The sequence below is a fragment of the Tachysurus vachellii genome, chromosome 23 (genome assembly GCF_030014155.1).
Source record: "Tachysurus vachellii isolate PV-2020 chromosome 23, HZAU_Pvac_v1, whole genome shotgun sequence".
In the NCBI taxonomy this organism is placed as follows: Eukaryota; Metazoa; Chordata; class Actinopteri; order Siluriformes; family Bagridae; genus Tachysurus; species Tachysurus vachellii.
In genome coordinates, this window is record NC_083482.1 from 3,836,361 (window position 1) to 3,853,486 (window position 17,126).

At 39.9% G+C, this 17,126-nt stretch overlaps 2 protein-coding genes across 3 annotated transcripts in view; one reads left to right on the forward strand and one right to left on the reverse strand.

Annotated features, from left to right (window-relative positions):
- tmem163b (transmembrane protein 163b) overlaps positions 1-3,623 on the forward strand; it is a 46,098-nt gene extending 42,475 nt beyond the window's left edge. The window contains exon 8 of the mRNA XM_060858988.1: positions 1,147-3,623. Coding sequence (XP_060714971.1) covers positions 1,147-1,207 — 61 coding nt within the window. The 3' untranslated portion in view covers positions 1,208-3,623. The remainder of the gene's footprint in view (positions 1-1,146) is intronic.
- Positions 3,624-4,854: 1,231 nt separating this feature from the next.
- mgat5 (alpha-1,6-mannosylglycoprotein 6-beta-N-acetylglucosaminyltransferase) overlaps positions 4,855-17,126 on the reverse strand; it is a 72,477-nt gene continuing 60,205 nt past the window's right edge. For both annotated transcript variants that reach the window (XM_060858986.1, XM_060858987.1), the window contains 6 exons: positions 15,688-15,837; positions 11,702-11,848; positions 11,195-11,311; positions 10,583-10,657; positions 10,071-10,228; positions 4,855-8,381 (listed from right to left, as the gene is read on the reverse strand). In XM_060858986.1, coding sequence (XP_060714969.1) covers positions 8,183-8,381; positions 10,071-10,228; positions 10,583-10,657; positions 11,195-11,311; positions 11,702-11,848; positions 15,688-15,837 — 846 coding nt within the window. In that variant the 3' untranslated portion in view covers positions 4,855-8,182. The remainder of the gene's footprint in view (positions 8,382-10,070; positions 10,229-10,582; positions 10,658-11,194; positions 11,312-11,701; positions 11,849-15,687; positions 15,838-17,126) is intronic.

The window sequence follows — 17,126 nt, forward strand, 5'->3', positions numbered from 1 at the left end:
TACCCAATACCACCAGCTCCAGACTTACCTGTGACCAATCCCATCAATTCCCTAAGGAATTCTGACAAATCCCATTTTGTCGCAAAGTAATTCTCACCAATCCTTCTTGCTTCCGAAGCAGTTCTACCTGATCCCAGCTGCCCCAGAAGTACCCGTGACCAATCCCATCCATTCCTGAAGAAATTCTGACCAATCACAGCTCCAACTGATGGGATTTTGATCAGTTACATCTACTCCTGCAGAATGTTTTTTCCAAATTAGTCCTTAGGTCGGGGGGCACGGTGGCTTAGTAGTTAGCACGTTCGCCTCACACCTACAGGGTTGGGGGTTCGATTCCCGCCTCCGCCTTGTGTGTGTGGAGTTTGCATGTTCTCCCCGTGCCTCGGGGGTTTCCTCCGGGTACTCCGGTTTCCTCCCCCGGTCCAAAGACATGCATGGTAGGTTGATTTTCATCTCTGGAAAATTGTCCGTAGTGTGTGAGTGAATGAGTGTGTGTGTGTGCCCTGAGATGGGTTGGCACTCCATCCAGGGTGTATCCTGCCTCGATGCCCAATGACGCCTGAGATAGGCACAGGCTCCCCGTGACCCGAGGTAGTTCGGATAAGCGGTAGAAAATGAGTGAGAGCGAGAGTCCTTAGGTCTATTTCCCTAAATACTAACGAAGTAGTAATGCAAGCTAAAGTGGCCACGATTAGGATAAAGCATTCACTAAAGATGTTACCTGGTTTTATTCTGCAAGTAAATAACCACCTGGTCCTTAGACTTTTTTTCTGGGTCCTGGTGAAAGTCAAAGTCAATCACAGGCAGTTAGACTCAAACCATGTGTGGAAGTTCCCATTGTTCACCTTATTATTCAAGAATCACACTTATGGAAAGAGCCAACCAGAGAGCACCAATTTAGGAAGCCCATATATGTATATATGATGGGAAAAGATAGGTGGAACATTTTATAGACATTCTGGCCATTTAATGTTAACATGGTTAATAAATCAAGTGGAAAAAATGACTGAGTAGTAACATAAATAAAAAATTTTTATTGCCTTTACTTGGCAGCCATAAATATACAATTGTCAAGTCAGTATACACAGGTTGTAGCATGTCTGTAGGGCATATTGCTGTCAGTCATGTGTCTGCCTCTTTCCTCAGGCTGCTGATTGACATTGTCCCTCGAGTGAGACAAACCAGACACTATGAGCGCTTCGAGTAGGATCAACAGCACACAGTGGAGACAGTGGACTCTATTTGCATACACCCACCCACCCACCCACACACACACACACACACACACACACGAGATTCTCGACAAGAAGGGAAGCACTCACCCACGCACAAACACTCCAATACATATAACACACACACAATACACAATGCATCACAGCAATCTTTCATTGTCTCCAGTGTCACCCCTGTTCTGTGAAGATGCTCTGAATAAGACGAAGATGAAGTAGAACAAGAACAGGAACAGGAACAAAAGTCTTGAAGATATTAAACTGGGTCAAGGGAGCGTTCTTCATGAGTCTGGCAAATCTACTACAGCTGATCTTGATGATGTTTAAAAAGGACATTAACCATCTTAAAAATACTGAGATACTGAGTATGTCTTTATGTGTATTTATCATTTGTCAAGATGAGAAAGCGTCTTGCAATGAAAACACACCTGCTCTTATACACTCATTACATGTGGCTGGGCGTGCCAGAGACTGGAGTGTCTGGCGAAAAATAAAAAAAAAGGAGAGAGAGAGAGAGAGAGAAAGAGGTACCTCAAGCGGTACCTCAGACACAAAACTATACTTAGCATTCATTCATCTTCAGCAGGATCATTCTGTGCACCTAGAGCGACAAATGAAGAAGCAGCTGCCACGCTGTTACTGTAACTAGAATTTCGCCTCATCTGGACATTTTTCTTCCTTAAATGTGATTACAGGATGTGGATTTCTTCGCCAGGTGGACGTCTACCTCTCTACAAACCCGCTAGGTGCAGTACAATCACATCCTGCAGCTCATACAGTAATAATGGACAGATATGACAGAGCATCATAAGTAGAGTAGAAAAATGTGATTGAAACAACAGGCACAAGAAGCACACTCCAACGCAGCTGTCCAAACCGGAACATCCAAGAGTTAGAACAGCACAGAAAGATTAGCACACTCATAATTCTTAATAGTGTACATAAACACTCAGAGTTACGTTGTTCTGAAAGTCAAAAGTTTAATTTATAATAATTATGTATACTTATACATTGTTTATCGTAGATTTATTAGTAGTAGTAAACATTCGAGTTTGATGAATATGCTACGTAATTAATGTAAATGATTGGAATTAGCTAGAATTTGCCGGTGTTAGGTTAGGTGACGTGGCTGGTGTACACATTCAAATGGTGCAGTCATGTGTTACGTTCGATTAATTCAAAGCAAGGTATCGTCTTCTGATGAAGTATTTTCCGTTTACGCACAAATTGTACGAATGTGATCGTACGGTGATTAGCACAGCTCTGGTTTCAGGGTTCTAAAGTCTAAAAAGTCTAAAAGACATTTTACTGGAAAAAAGTATCTTACTGTGTGATGTCAACTTTGAAGAAATTAGCCAGGTATTTGGAGAAAACATGTTACTAGTCAATAAACCGCTGGTCATATCACAATGTTATAAATAAACTTCTCTATATTGATAGTTTTTACCTATATATAACTCATAACCGCATACTTTTTCATTGCAGCTCAATTTTCAGACTTCAGCTTTGGGACAGCACTGAATTGTGGGATTAGAAATCATTCTGATACACAGCTGTAGAAAACTTAAGTTAAAAAAAGTGTTCAGAATGAGTATATTGTGAATAAAAGTCCTGGGATGAGCACCGAACAGTCTTAATGATTACAGCAGCAGTTCTTCAGTATCTAAATCTACAGTATCCAGGTGACCAGGTTAGGAAGTTCTTTAGAGTATGACCTTTCCAATAAGAAGCAAAGAGGCTAACCCCTTTTTTTTTTGCCAGTCAATTTATTAATAGTATCATTGACCTTTGTTCTAGCTAGTGGCTAGTATTAGTCTTGTATAACTTCTCATTCCATGGTCAGATTACCTCACAAACTCTAGTCTTATTCTTGCTTTTGTAACAGTCATTTCATGAAACTATTATTTGAAACTTAAAGTTACTTCACTTGAAAAATAATCAAAACCCCTCATGAACACTAATCCAAGCTAATCTAGTTAAAGACTAAAGTCTGTTAAGCTAACCATTGTTTACATTTTTTTAAATTTATTTCTAACTTGGTTATTTCTGTCATTAATTCACCTATAGAATTCTAATTCTAGCTAGGAACTAGCATTAGACTTATGTGGCTTATAGAACATACACATTGTCCTTTAATATTTGTTTAGGAGTCAATTATTAGAGTTTTATATTAAAGTTGGTTATTAATCAAATCACCTCACAAATGATAATTCTAGCTAGTTAAAGATTAGCATTCAGATTATGTAACTTTTCTGATGCTCATATCACAGTCCATTCAGCTAGTCTTGCTAGGACATAGCATTAGGCTCATGTAGTAAATGATACTTCTACTGTAGCTAGTCTAGTTAGATACTGGCACTAGATTGATGTAGCTTACATGTTTATTTATTTACTTACCACCTACAATTCTTTCGCTAATGCTAATTCTGGCTAGTCTAGCTAGAGGCTTGCATTAGTCTTGTTTAGCGTACATTGATTTATTTATTTACTTTAGCACTTAAAGCTAAAGTAGCTAGTCTAGTTAGCTAGCACTAGGCTCCTGAAGGCTACATTTTGTACTTTTATTTATTTAATTTAACACCTAAAATCTCTTCATGAATGCTAACTCTAGCTAGGACCTAGCAGCAGGCTCAAAGATGTAACATCTTACATTTTCTGTTCCTTAAAAAGATTTAAGAATAACAATATTTTAAATAAATCAATAAAACAAACCGCTTCAGGAAGGCAACTTGTGCTGATGCTTGTCTATCTAGAGGCTAGCATTAGGCTCATGTGGCTTACATTTCATCATTTTGTTTATTTATTTTCACAGTAAAAAAAAAATAAAAATAAATAAATCTCTTCCTGAATGCTAATTCTAGACACTTGGGCTACAAACTAATTTCTTTTTAAACTGACCACACAGTTAGAACTCAAGTCAAACTAAACAAAACAACAACAAAAACAAACCCACCTCAGCGTATTCTCTCGTGTTGTTTGTTAGCACACAGAGTGAGTGTATTATCACACATGTAAGGCCTTACCCTCGACTCCAGAGGATGTGAAGTTTTGAAGTGTTACGTGCTAATTTTTTTCGCCTTTTCAGATGTATATTTGAGACCGTTGTCAGGTATCTGAGCGTCACATGTAGCAAATAGATCAATAATGTAGTGGCCATGGGTGCACTAGTGTTAGTAGCTAGCTGACTTTTACGTGCAATAGAGTGAGTCTTTACCTGCGTTTTCTGGTAATACGGTAAAGCGCAGCGTTGCTCTTTGGTGTAAAATTGTTTTTTTTTTGTTTTCTTTGCAAATAGATACTGTGTACATCAAGTTCAATAGGTTTCTGACTCGTTTCTGAAGATGTATATTTTCCTAGGGATTTTCCTGTGCTGTGGAGTTCTTTGCCAGAAACAGGGACGCGTTCAAACATGCGGTCGACGCAAACGACACTTTTGTTTGTGCACTGCGTGGTTTAATACACAAACTAAGCTAAAGGCTTTCTATAGCATGGCTTCAATAATCACTTGTGCGTGACAGAAACTGGCAAAGAGCCCCAAGATATATACACCTACACGCACACACACACACACACACACACACATATAAATAAATAAATATATGCTGCTTTAGAGTGCACATAGATATTATATTGAAATTTCTGTTGTCACAGAAAGAGTTTATTGAAAAATAAAGATATATCCAGCGTATTGATCAAAAAAAAAAAAGACTTTTTCTTTTTTAAAAACTTATGTCCCCTAATCTTCTATCACTGTCATGAAACACACAAAGCAGATGAACTGATGTAAAGGTTGACCCACAAATGTGGAGGGAGAACAAACAAAACAAAACAAGAAAATATATTAAAAAAAAAAAGAAAGAAAGCAGTAAACAGAATCTTGCATTTGCATCAATACTTTGCGTAATTACTGCGACTAAAGTCTCTAATCTCTTTAATGAATTAAGTTGCAATGAATAACTAGCCTGTTCATCAAATGTGCAACTTTTAAACGCTTCATCGACTGTAAACAAAGACGAACTTTACATTTCTAAGCATCTCCACTTTTTTTTGGCAAAAAATCCAGTTTTTTTTTGTATGAAAACGGTTCTGTTTGTGTTATTTTTGTCATTCTACGCATCTACACGTCTACACTCGGAAAAGGCACGGAAGAACAGAAAATAAAAACGGTCTTCACGATTATATACAAACTGAGATCTCAGTGAGGGGAGGAAAAAAAAAAACAAAAGCGTGGAATAAGTTAGAAAACAAGCGAAGAAACCCGTCCATAAATATATACAAATGTGCAAATGTGACACATAAGAACTTAAAAAAAAACAAAAAACAAAACACAATCTGTACTCAAGGTGCACTGCTTGTCCACAACAGAGACACTGAGGGGCGGGGAAATGATACCATATTTGGAAAGTGTACTTTTAAAAAAAAAAAAATAAATCAATATAAATCATTCTTATCATCAGTAGTCTTAAAATAAAGGGATGCTTTTCCTCAGCATCATTTAAGGGATGCGAAAAAAACATAAATAATGATTTCAGATCATTCCAGTGTATTGTGAGTCATAATAATTAATATGAATAATTATAATAACAGTAGTAAAATTAAAATAAAGGATAAAGAAGACAATCTCACCGATTGTGCTGTCTTCATTTTGTCCTTGACGTCATATGTCTGTTCGGTCTGTCTTGGACAAGCACGCGCACTCTTTTAACACACTTTTAATTTAGCATAAATAATATTTCCTTCTGTTAAGCAAAGAAACAAACAAAACACAAAAACATATAAACCTACTCTATATAAATTAAGAAAAAAAAAAAAATCAGCATTTGTATACAAAATAAATAAAAAAAAAATCCTTATAAACAATAGTACAGTGTCACATGATTTTCAGTATGTAAGCGTGGTGTGGTGCACTTTTAATCAGGGAAAAGAAGGAAAATATCTGATGCTCGATTGAGATTTGTTTTAGGAGAACAAAAACGTGAAAGGAACTTCAACCCATAAACCCCAGGAGAAGAAGAGACAAAAAAAAAAAAAAAGTCACAAGATTTTGTAAATTTGAACTGCGGAGAATTTTTTTTGAGAATATGGTATGTACACGAGTTTGGAGATGAGCCGCGTTAATACGAACGTCACGTCCGGGTTTGTTCCCGAGTGATTTCAATACGGTCTTAAAAATTTTGGAGGGCTAACCAAGGTGGGTTGAGGAGAGTGAAGCTGCTTGCAGAGTTAAATCACGTCACAGAGGATCAGAACGTCTTCGTGTTGTTTGCTGAAAGCAGGTCACAAAACAGAAAAAGAAAGTATGTGTTTCTATGTGCGTGTGTGTGTCATTGTGGGTGCGCTGCAACACATCGATTTCTAGTTTAAAATTTCTATATACATTAAAATGCAGTGCAGTCTGAATAGAAAATCCTCCACACGCAGGGACGCCAACCTTTTTTTTTTTTCTTCTTCCTGGTGCATTAATCAAGTACCTTCCTGGGCTCGTTGGTCCCGTGATTTCCAGAAGATACAAGAAGGACGGAGAAGATTCAATAAAATAGAATAAAATCTAAAGAGCGCAGCACTGGAGTGTCTCCTGTGACACACACACATACACACACGTGGGGCAGTGACGAGTTCCAGTGAACCTGCGTGCCTCCTTCAAGTATATCAGGCCGTCCTGGAGAACAGTTCATCACTTGTTCAGTCTGGCCTTTCTTTTGTATTTGTCCCTTTAATTCTTTCATTTCCTTTAATCACAAGCAATGTGTGCATGTGTGCAGTGTTTCCCCTCATATTGGTTTTTTTTGTAACCAAAGCTAAGCCAACACAACAGATCAGACCTAAAGAAGTTCCAGCAGAAAGCTTTAACAAACGTAAACGTCAAGGTTCAGGACAGATTTAAACTAGAAGCAGTTAGAAGTTTACTCAGGAATTAGCTGGAGCGCTGAACTGGTTGGAGTTGGAGGCAGTTCTTGAATTCTCACTGCACGTTTCAGATTAACGAGTATTTGAGATCGATCGGGAATCGATCGTTATTGGAAATTGATGGGCAGTTGATGTCGTCATAGTAGTCCTTCGCTGCTTCCTGTCCGATGTTGCCACAGCATTCTATTTGAAATTAATTCATTTAATTTGGCACAGGTTTCACTTCGGAAGGTTTCACCACATCCTCATGCAGCCCTCTGTGTGATGAAAATGTATTTATGCTTGGGACCGGCACTGAGAGTTAAGCCCTCGGTGGCTGGGTTGTGAAATCGAACCCGGGCTGTGGCGAAGAGAGCGCAGGATCCTGCCACTGGACCTCCAGGGAAAATTGGTGGGAAACTATCATTATTGGAAATCTACAATTATTGGCTATTAGTGGAGATTGGTAATTAACACAGGTAGTTTTTACTGGGAATTAGTAATTATTGGTAATTATTAATGGGAATTGTCAATAATTACCAATTTGTGATTATTAGGAGTTGATCATTAGCAGGCATTTGAAATAATTGGGAATCAGTAGTTATTAGTAATTGGTAATGATTGTGATTCAGTAATTCGAGGCTATTTGTAATTACTGTAATTACACACTGAATCTTCTCCAGGTCTGCTGTTATTTCTCTCACAATCTCTCAGCGAAACCAAAACAAAAACGAGCCTAAGAGCGACGACAGCAGATGCTCATAACAAGCTTTACTAAGCGAGCCCCAATGAAGACCTTTTTCTCTTGCTGATGTTTTCCTAAAGGATATTTCCACTTTTTCCGCAATCTGCGTGGTAAATAAATATTTTGTAGTTTGGCTTGCTAAAGATGGACAGCAATTATCTGTTAAAAATGTTGGTAGCTAGTTAATGTACAGAGGCAGTAGAAATTGAACCAGTTCTATATGAAAACCTTGTCTGACACCTAAATGATGGGGACCCCCCCGACCCAGGGCTAAAGGGGAAACACTGGAATGTGTGTGTGCGTGCATGTGTGTGTGTGTGTGTTATAAGCAGTCCTTGCACAGTGCCACCTGGCCCTTCATGTAGTCCCTGCAGGGGCAGATGCGCTGGAGTGAAGGATGAGCTCCTGCACAGCTGAACAGCAGCAGATCGGCCTGCAGCACACAGTGACGTGACGACTCCCCGAACGCCGGGACCACGATGTCCCCGACACTCTCCACAGTCCTGCACTCGACACCAAACCTACAGAGAGAGAGAGAGAGAGAGAGAGAGAGAGAGAGAGAGAGAGAGAGAGAGAGAGAGATTCAGTAGGTTCAGACACGAGGGAGAAAGAGAAGCACGCCTAATGCAGATTGAACCATGACACATTATCATGACAACACTGTCCTCTAGTGGCGAATACAAAATATTTTTTATAATATATTTTTATTATAGCTCAGTTAACACCATAAAATTACATTTCCCTCCGAAAGTATTGGAACGATGAGGCCAGTTCATTGGCATGTGCTGTAGAAGACATCTGGGTTTTTACGAGAATGCAGATTAGAATTCTGTCTTTTATTCCTGGGTATTTATTTACTGATGCATTAAATGACATAGAAGCACATTTAGTATACGTTTTTAGGCCAGCGAAAATATTGGCACACGCGCTTGACAGTTGTTTCTAGTTGCTCACGTGTGTCCTGTTGATTTTTTTGCGTGAACAATAAAATAGCTCTGAACGTCTAGTCTTGGTTTAAGAATTAATTTCACCTGTGAAGACGTATGCACATTTTGTCCTTAGAGAAACTAAGGATAAGAGAGCAGAGTCAGAGGCAAGACACAAGAACTAAGTATAGCTAAAAAAACAAACCGGAAAGTCCCGAAAAAGAACCGAACAGACAAGATGAGGAAAACATTGCGAGAGCTGTGTAGAAAAACCCAAAAACAACAGTGACATCATCAACAGCCCCCTCATGAAGGTACCAAAATCCATCACTGAAAAAAGACTTAGGGAGCAAAAATATCGAGGCCATACCACAAGAAGGAGTACAAAGACGAGTCCCAGAAGCTCTGGACATAGGAGGAACCTCTACCAAAATTAATATAGAAATAAATGACCTGCTCAGGATCCAAAGCTCATCTGTAAAACATGGTGGTGGTAAGTGTCATGGCTTGGGCTTGCATGGCTGCTTCTGGAACATTCTCACTAATCTGTAATGATGATCTAATTCATGATGGTAGCAGCAGAATGACTTCAGAAGACTGAAGTTCAATTTACAGAGAAATACGTCCGATCTAACTGGGAGGAAAATCATCATGGAGCAAGACGATCATCCAAAACACTGAAAAGGAAAAAAAAAAAAAGAAAAGTGGAAGACTGACCAAGTCAATCAGCAGACCTTAACCTAAGTGAGCAGAATTTCAGGAGACAGGAAGGAGAAGCCTCCTGAAACCTCCTGAAACTGTAAAAAGCATCACAAAAGAAGAAACCAACAATTTAGTGACTGATCTGTTCCAATACTTTCGCTCCGACAAAAATCTTATAGTCTGATACAAGACATTTATTTTGTGTACCACGTCTACATATAAACACCCGGAAATCAGATCTGACATCCTCGACTCTCGCCTCGTCCATGGGTTCATCTCGTACCCAAACGTCTGGTGTGTGGTATAAAGAAATATTTGCCCTACCAATAGTTTTGGAGCGAACTGGGTTAAAAGCAGGGTTACTTTACCACCATGAAGTGGATTCATTTGCATATCAAATGTTTTCGACGTTCTTAAATCCTGCTACAAACCGAAACATCTTTTTTTGCACCTCTATATTTGCTGCTACAAATGTTTTGCACACCAACAGGCTTGAGTTGAACCATATGCAAAGAAGGCCAATGAAATGAAAATGAGCTGACGTCTGTAGTGTGTCTGTGCGTTTCTAGCTGAAGCGTTCACCTGGCCAGGTCCTTGTCCTTGTTCAGGTGTTGGAAGAAGGATGGTTCGCAGATCAGCTGCTCCTCCTGACAAACCTGCTTGCAAGATTTGCCTGCTGGAGCCATTTTGACCTGTAGAGCGCTGAGAGGAGGCCACATCACCTGACCGTGACAGAAATCCTACACAAAGACACACACACACACAAAGTGAGAGACGAGATAACACCAAAGCTACAAATGGTCTTCTGCTCATCATTAAGTCGATATGTTAAAGATTAAGCTACACGTTTCTGATCCTGAGATCTTCCAACAATTTCCCATATTAGTCAAACACTGTAGGCTATTAATAATCCTGTGATTAATGTATGGTGGTGTTTTTATGCTGATTTTGGATATTTAGTAAACACCAGAAGCAAAAGACATTTAAGTCCAATCTCTCTCTCTCTCTCTCTCTCTCTCTCTCCCTCTCTCTCTCTCTGTCTCTTTCTCTCCTCTCTCTCTCTCTCTCTCTCACACACAAACACACACACACACCTGGTTCTCGATGAAGGAGTTGACTCTCTGCAGCATCCCCTCACATGTGAACTCATACGGCAGGTAGGGCTCGATCTGACACACACACACACACACACACACACACACACACACACACACACACACACACACACACACACAGACACACACAGGATCAAATGTTAATCTTAATTGGGAAAAAAGATTCATTTTCATAAAGCTCAATAAAAGTCAATATAAAACAGTTATAAAAGTTAGCTGGATATGACAAACAAACAGACAGACAAACAGACAGACAGACAAACAGACAAACAGACAGACAGACAGACAAACAGACAGATAGACAAACAGACAGACAGACAGACAAACAGACAGACAGACAGACAGACAGACAGACAGACAAACAGACAGACAGACAGACAGACATTGTTACAGACAGACAGATATAAAGTCCATTTATTAAACAGTGAGACAGACCAACAGACATGGACGCTGCACTGGTCCGACATACAGAGAACAAACAGTAAAGAATGTGCTTTAGAGTGCATGAGCAGGCGAGAATAGTGGAAGTAGAAGAAGAACAACCACCACCACCATCACCACCACCACCACAACAACATCGCTGCATCTCACCTTCTGACTGAGGATGGCTCTGATTGCTCTGTCCACCTCTCCAGGATTCTCTATATCTACAGTCCAAACATGAGGCTGGCCGATGTACACCTCAGCATACGGGTGCTGTGAAGTCAGCTACACACACACACACACACACACACACACACACACACACAAATGAAACCTAGGTTATGTTCACATTTATTTATTTATGCCAAGATTCACATCCATTAACGCAGCAGACTCCATAAACCCAGAGTCATTGTGAACGATCACACTGACAGCCTGCACATGACACATCAACATCTCATTCTTTCACTACTGCAGTCATTCAGACCACAAACAAAAGAGAACTCGGGTCTGATTCCATGAGACATTTGTGTTCACACAGTCCTGAGGGGAAAAACAATCTGATCTGTGTCACACCGCAGAAAGACTGAAAATTTGAATTTTGTCACTTCACCTTTGTAACGTGAGAGCTGCGTAATAAAGTGTGTGTGTGCGTGTGTGTGTATGTGTGTATACCTCTCTCAGAGTGGGCTTGCCCTTGAAGAAATCCGTGTTCTTGCTGCTCTTGGGTGGATTAAACTTGGGGTTGAGGAAGGCGCAGCCATTGGCTATAGCCTCCAGGGGGGCGGGGCCTTCATAGGGGAAGGACAAACCTACAAACAGCTGAGAGATGGGAAAGAAGAAATAGATTAAGGACAATGTTTAAGACAAAAAAAAAAAGTGTTGAATAAAGTACCTAGGTATCTATCTATCAGAACGTAATTTTAACAGGATTTATAGGGAAAATGTTTTAGATCAATCAAGTTTTAATGCAGTTTTCATCCTCTTTGTAAACAAAACAAAACAAAAAATAACTGTACGACTAACAAACCGTACGACTAACGAACCCATAATCATTTTCATGATTAGATCGCTAAATGAATACTTTAGCATTTTTAATGCCCAGTTAGTCGTAGCGTGGCTATTGTCGTAGTGCCTCCTGAAACACCAATCAGCATCTCAGATTCTCTTCGAAGACATTTTACTGAACCGTGAATGTAAGAGGCCAAAAAAACAGATTGCTAAAAAAAGACAGAATGCTAATTAAAAAAAAATAAAAATAAAAAAATAAATTGCAGTATTCTGGAGGTGGCAATAAAACATAGGATTAGTAAACAAATGAAAAAAAAATGATGATGATGATGATGATGATGACTGCACTCCCTCTTCTGAATCCTGTGAGACAGGTTACATGCACATAGTGGCACAGACTCTGCGAGTGTGTGGGTGTGTGTAGGATGGAGATCAAATTCTTAACGTTATCTGCATTGCACTTTAACTGGAATGCTGAAAAAAGCAGACGTCAAATACAATAACAACAAACTCGTTTTTTATTAAAGTTTGTTAACCTGGACTTATGCAGCCCAAACACATTCAACCTCTTTTCTTTATAACTGTAACCAAAAAAATAACACTGGGTCTTAGTGACTGGGTCTTTCTTCTTCCTTCTCATTTCTCTTTCCATCTTTTTCAGCCAGCATTGGTTTGAGTTCACGCTTAAGATTACAAGAGGCCTCATTCAGTTGATGACTTAAGCAAATATTTGAGAAGGCGCGAGCCGTTCCAGCAGCAGAGCTACGTGTACGTGAGCCACAATAATCTGCTTGTTAACGTAACGCCTCGCACAAAGAGAGGCCTGTGCTCCAAAGGGACTGACGACCGCAGAGAAGGGCTTTGGGTGAAAAGCTCACAAAGACGCTCTCACACACTCAGTACAGTAGAAGCACACACTCACCCCATATGATCATCCAGTACAGACATGTGGCTAGTGGCGAGACTCAAGAGGTGCAACTTTACTGGGTGAGTCTACAAGCAGCAAGTGTATGTGTGCTGGGATTAACATAGAATCTGATCCCCGACTGCATCAGTAGGGGGCAGTAAAGATACACTAATGTAAGAAACGGAGTAGGCGTCAGGCTGAAAGAGGAGGACACAGGCACTATTAATAGTGTGCCTACTGTGAGACCTACTGTGTACTGCTGACAAGGAGGGAGAGAGAGAGAGAGAGAGAGAGAGAGAGAGAGAGAGAGAAGGACATGGAGAACAAAAAAATGACCTCTGACCTTACAATGTTAATATTCTATAAAGCCTGATAACAGGGACAAGACTAGACATCCCTGTATCACCGCAAAGACACAACACACATCTGTGTATCGGTGCAAAGACACAACACACATCTGTGCTTAAGCTGAGGATCAGTACAATAGCTAAACAAACATCTTTACAAAACGGCAAACGCACAACACGCAATCTTTGTATTCATCTAAAAATAAAAGTCATTGCAAAAAGTCTGTGTTTGGCTGTGAATGCAAAACAGAGATGCTTATCACAACACACGCTGTGAAACCACAAAAACTTCCTGCACCTCAGTGCAAAAGCACAACGAATGTATGTGAGTGCAAAAGCTAAGGTTTAGTGTAAAAGAACATCATCAGTTCAATGGCACAAACACATCTGTGAACCAGTGCACAAAACCTAAAATTGTGCATCGCTGAGAAAACGCAAATAAACAGTCTGTGTTTCAGCAGCGAAGAGTATCAAAGGTGTGTGCATTGCTGAGAAAGCACAACAAATAGCTGTGTATCACATGACCGATATAACAAACTGGGTAGGTATCATATGACAAATGCACCAAACTGGGTAGGTATGATAAGAATGCACCAAACTGGGTAGGTATCATATGACAAATGCACCAAACTGGGTATGTATCACATGAGGAATGTAACAAAAGTTACGGCAACGAAAAAAATACAAACATCTGAACTTTACTAACATGCAATATTGGACGCGGTACTTTATCCCTCCTTCTCTGTGCTTCTAAATGTTACCTGCTTACGCTATAGAGGTTTTGTAGAGGTCATAATAAAGAATGCTAGCATGCATAAGCCTCAACCACAGAGATTCTGAGACCTTCAGGCTCCAGTGACATGGTCATCTACTGTACCTCGACCATAACGGCATTCCAAGCACAAGCGGTAGCTCGCACGTCATCTCGTGACAACATGTAGAGAAAATCCTTGTCTCCCTTCGTCTTTCCATATCATTATGCATAAGACACGACTGAGCCTACCTGAGACCAGAAGCTCATTTACATCCTCTTTAAATTTACATAAGGCATATGCTCAACTCCACAGTCATATTTCTATCGTCAATCCTCAGCTCACGCAGTTAGGGATTTCATTTACATTTTTATTTAACCATATGGGTAGTGTAATTATTGGCACCCCCTGGACTAGTCGTCACTGGAGAGAATAGCAGCACAGAGCCTCTTCCTGTAATGTTTAACAAGGTTAGAGACACATTTCTGGCGTTCCTTCATGCAGAAAATGTGTAGCGCCTTTATATTTATTCCTGTTTTGTATGGAACATAGTTTTAAAGGTCATTTTAACAAGATTTTTTTCCCACGGACATCTGAGAATTTGCTACGTTTGGTGTAACATCCGCTCTCAATGCCATATTTCTCCTGAACTTTGGTCAACCAGTTACTTCCTGCTTCATGGTCGGTTAGCATATTTGTCTCGCACCTCCAAGGTCAGGGGTGAAAACTGCCAAAACTGTTCAGTACTTGTAGCATCCTTGTCTGTACTCTATTGCCCCTTTTCCACCGAGGCAGTTTGAGTGCTGGTTCGGAGCCTAATTTAGAACCAGTTCTTTCTTTTTCGACAGCCAAAGCACCGGCTCTGAACCAGGAAAAGTGGTTCTTAAGTAGCACCAAAACGTTGCTGGTCTAGACCGCTTGTGTCAGGGGCTGTGGGCGGGGCTACTGTTAGCGCATATGATAATGTACCTTAAGTATACTAATGTTTAATACACTTTTACTTTACCGCGATATGATCAATTATCAGCACACATGATAGTAGGTAGCTACATGCTAACGCTAACATATTTTCTGTGTTAAAGATAAAATAATGTTCTGTATTTTCTCCATTACAACCTCCGTTTATACAGATTACATGGAGCTGCACGTACACGCCTGTTCTTAGAAGGTTCGCCAGTGGAACCAACTTTGAACCAGCACCAGCACTAGCTCTGAAGCAGCACTCGGTTCTTTTTGGTGGAAAAGGGGTAATGGGTACAGTAACCCAACATGTACAGTGAGATTGATGCTGGTCTTACTTCCTTCTCAGCGGTTTCAGTTGGTTAATTTGGTGCATACTCACTGCATAGACACATGGGATTCTAGATTCGAGACTGAAAACCAGCTTCGCATTTACATATTGTGTGCCCTCATGAGATGAATGCAAAGCATGAGAAAATAACCGTGTGTTTGGGAATACTAACGAGTGTCTTGTGAGCCTACATTTGCCTGGAAGACAAAAACAACCGAAAGAGAGAGTAGGACAGTATGCATGTTTTGTATTTCTGTGTAATCCCAGAATGAGAAAACAGCACCGTGGGTGATAAAATATTATATTATATTTTGAGAAGGAGGGAAAAAAAATAAGTGTGAACGTGTGCTTACTTTGGTCTCGCGAAGCAGGAACTGTAGGTCACGTCCGCTCAGGATGCCGTGGTTTTTGACATAGCTGGGCAAATGGACAGTGCTGCTGCCGTGTACAGTCGCGTGTACTTCCATGTACGAGTGGATGATATCCAAGTACTTCTTTTTATCCTACAAAATCACACAACATATATGATCGACAACGAACCATATACACAACTATTACAAATATATTTAAAAAACTGAACAATTACTATGTAACTGATCGAAACATTAAAGGTGAGGTGCACGATGTTTGAAAGCCAATGTTGACATTTGAAATCACCAAAACAAACACGCCACTAACCCAAATGGGCGTCACCCCTGTTTTGATAGCTCCTCCCCACACATACTGTACATACTGTACGTAACCCAGGCAACTGTTATGGCAGAACCTGCTTGGGCGGCTGACCGAGGGGAGATTTTTATCAATAAACAAACACAATGAGTAATACTATGGTAATACAAATGTGTTTTTGTAGTACTGTGTGTTGTACCGTGAAAGATTTAGCTCCGTTTCATGCAGAAGACGTTCAGTTCTCTCCAGCGCTGGAAAGCTGATCCTATATTAACCCGGGTCCTGCTTCTTGCCTTATCGTAAACCTTTTTTCCGCTTTTCGTTTTTATCCGCCATGTCAACGTTGATGTCTCATTGGCTACACGTTTGTTTTGTTTGTCGGCCCGACTCAGTTTTCTGAAGCAGTTTTCAAACATCGCACACCCCACCTTTAATACATAGGAATACTTGACTAATATGAAAAATAGTATTTTAAACTTAGTCCTTTGTTACATTAGCTTAAAATTTATGGCACGTATTAATCCAAGATTATTATAAATTAACAGTAAATGTTTTTTTGTGTGAGATGTTTATTTAGCATTTTTGGAAGAAGTCTCCAGTGTCTGTGATTTATAACAGTCTAAATATAAGGCTGTTTCTTTAAGATTTTCACCATGGGGACGTCTTGAGGATGTATTGAGGACACCCACCCACCCACACACACACCCACACCACATATGAATGCTCTCGTACTGTATATAATATGCCACAGCCCATTATACAAAACAAAAAAAGCACTCAAGATGTTTGGTTTCTCTTCTTTGGCTAAACAGATGACAGAATGAGGGTGAAGAGAGAGGTTCATCATTATTGCTTCTCTGCCACACAAACACCTGATCTTATTTGTTCTCAGGGGGAAAAAATAAAAGAAGCATATCAGCTTTAGACAGAATTAGACAACAAAGTGTGGGTGTGGGTGTATATATATATTTATATATAACTCAACATGAAATAATAATATATGATTTCTTTGGCACTTGCTGGAAACAGGAAATGGGACACAGCAATGTCTATTATTATTCCTCAGTCACGAAGATGTGGGGACAAAAAGTGCTCGGCCCCGTAACGGCGGCTTGCAGCTACA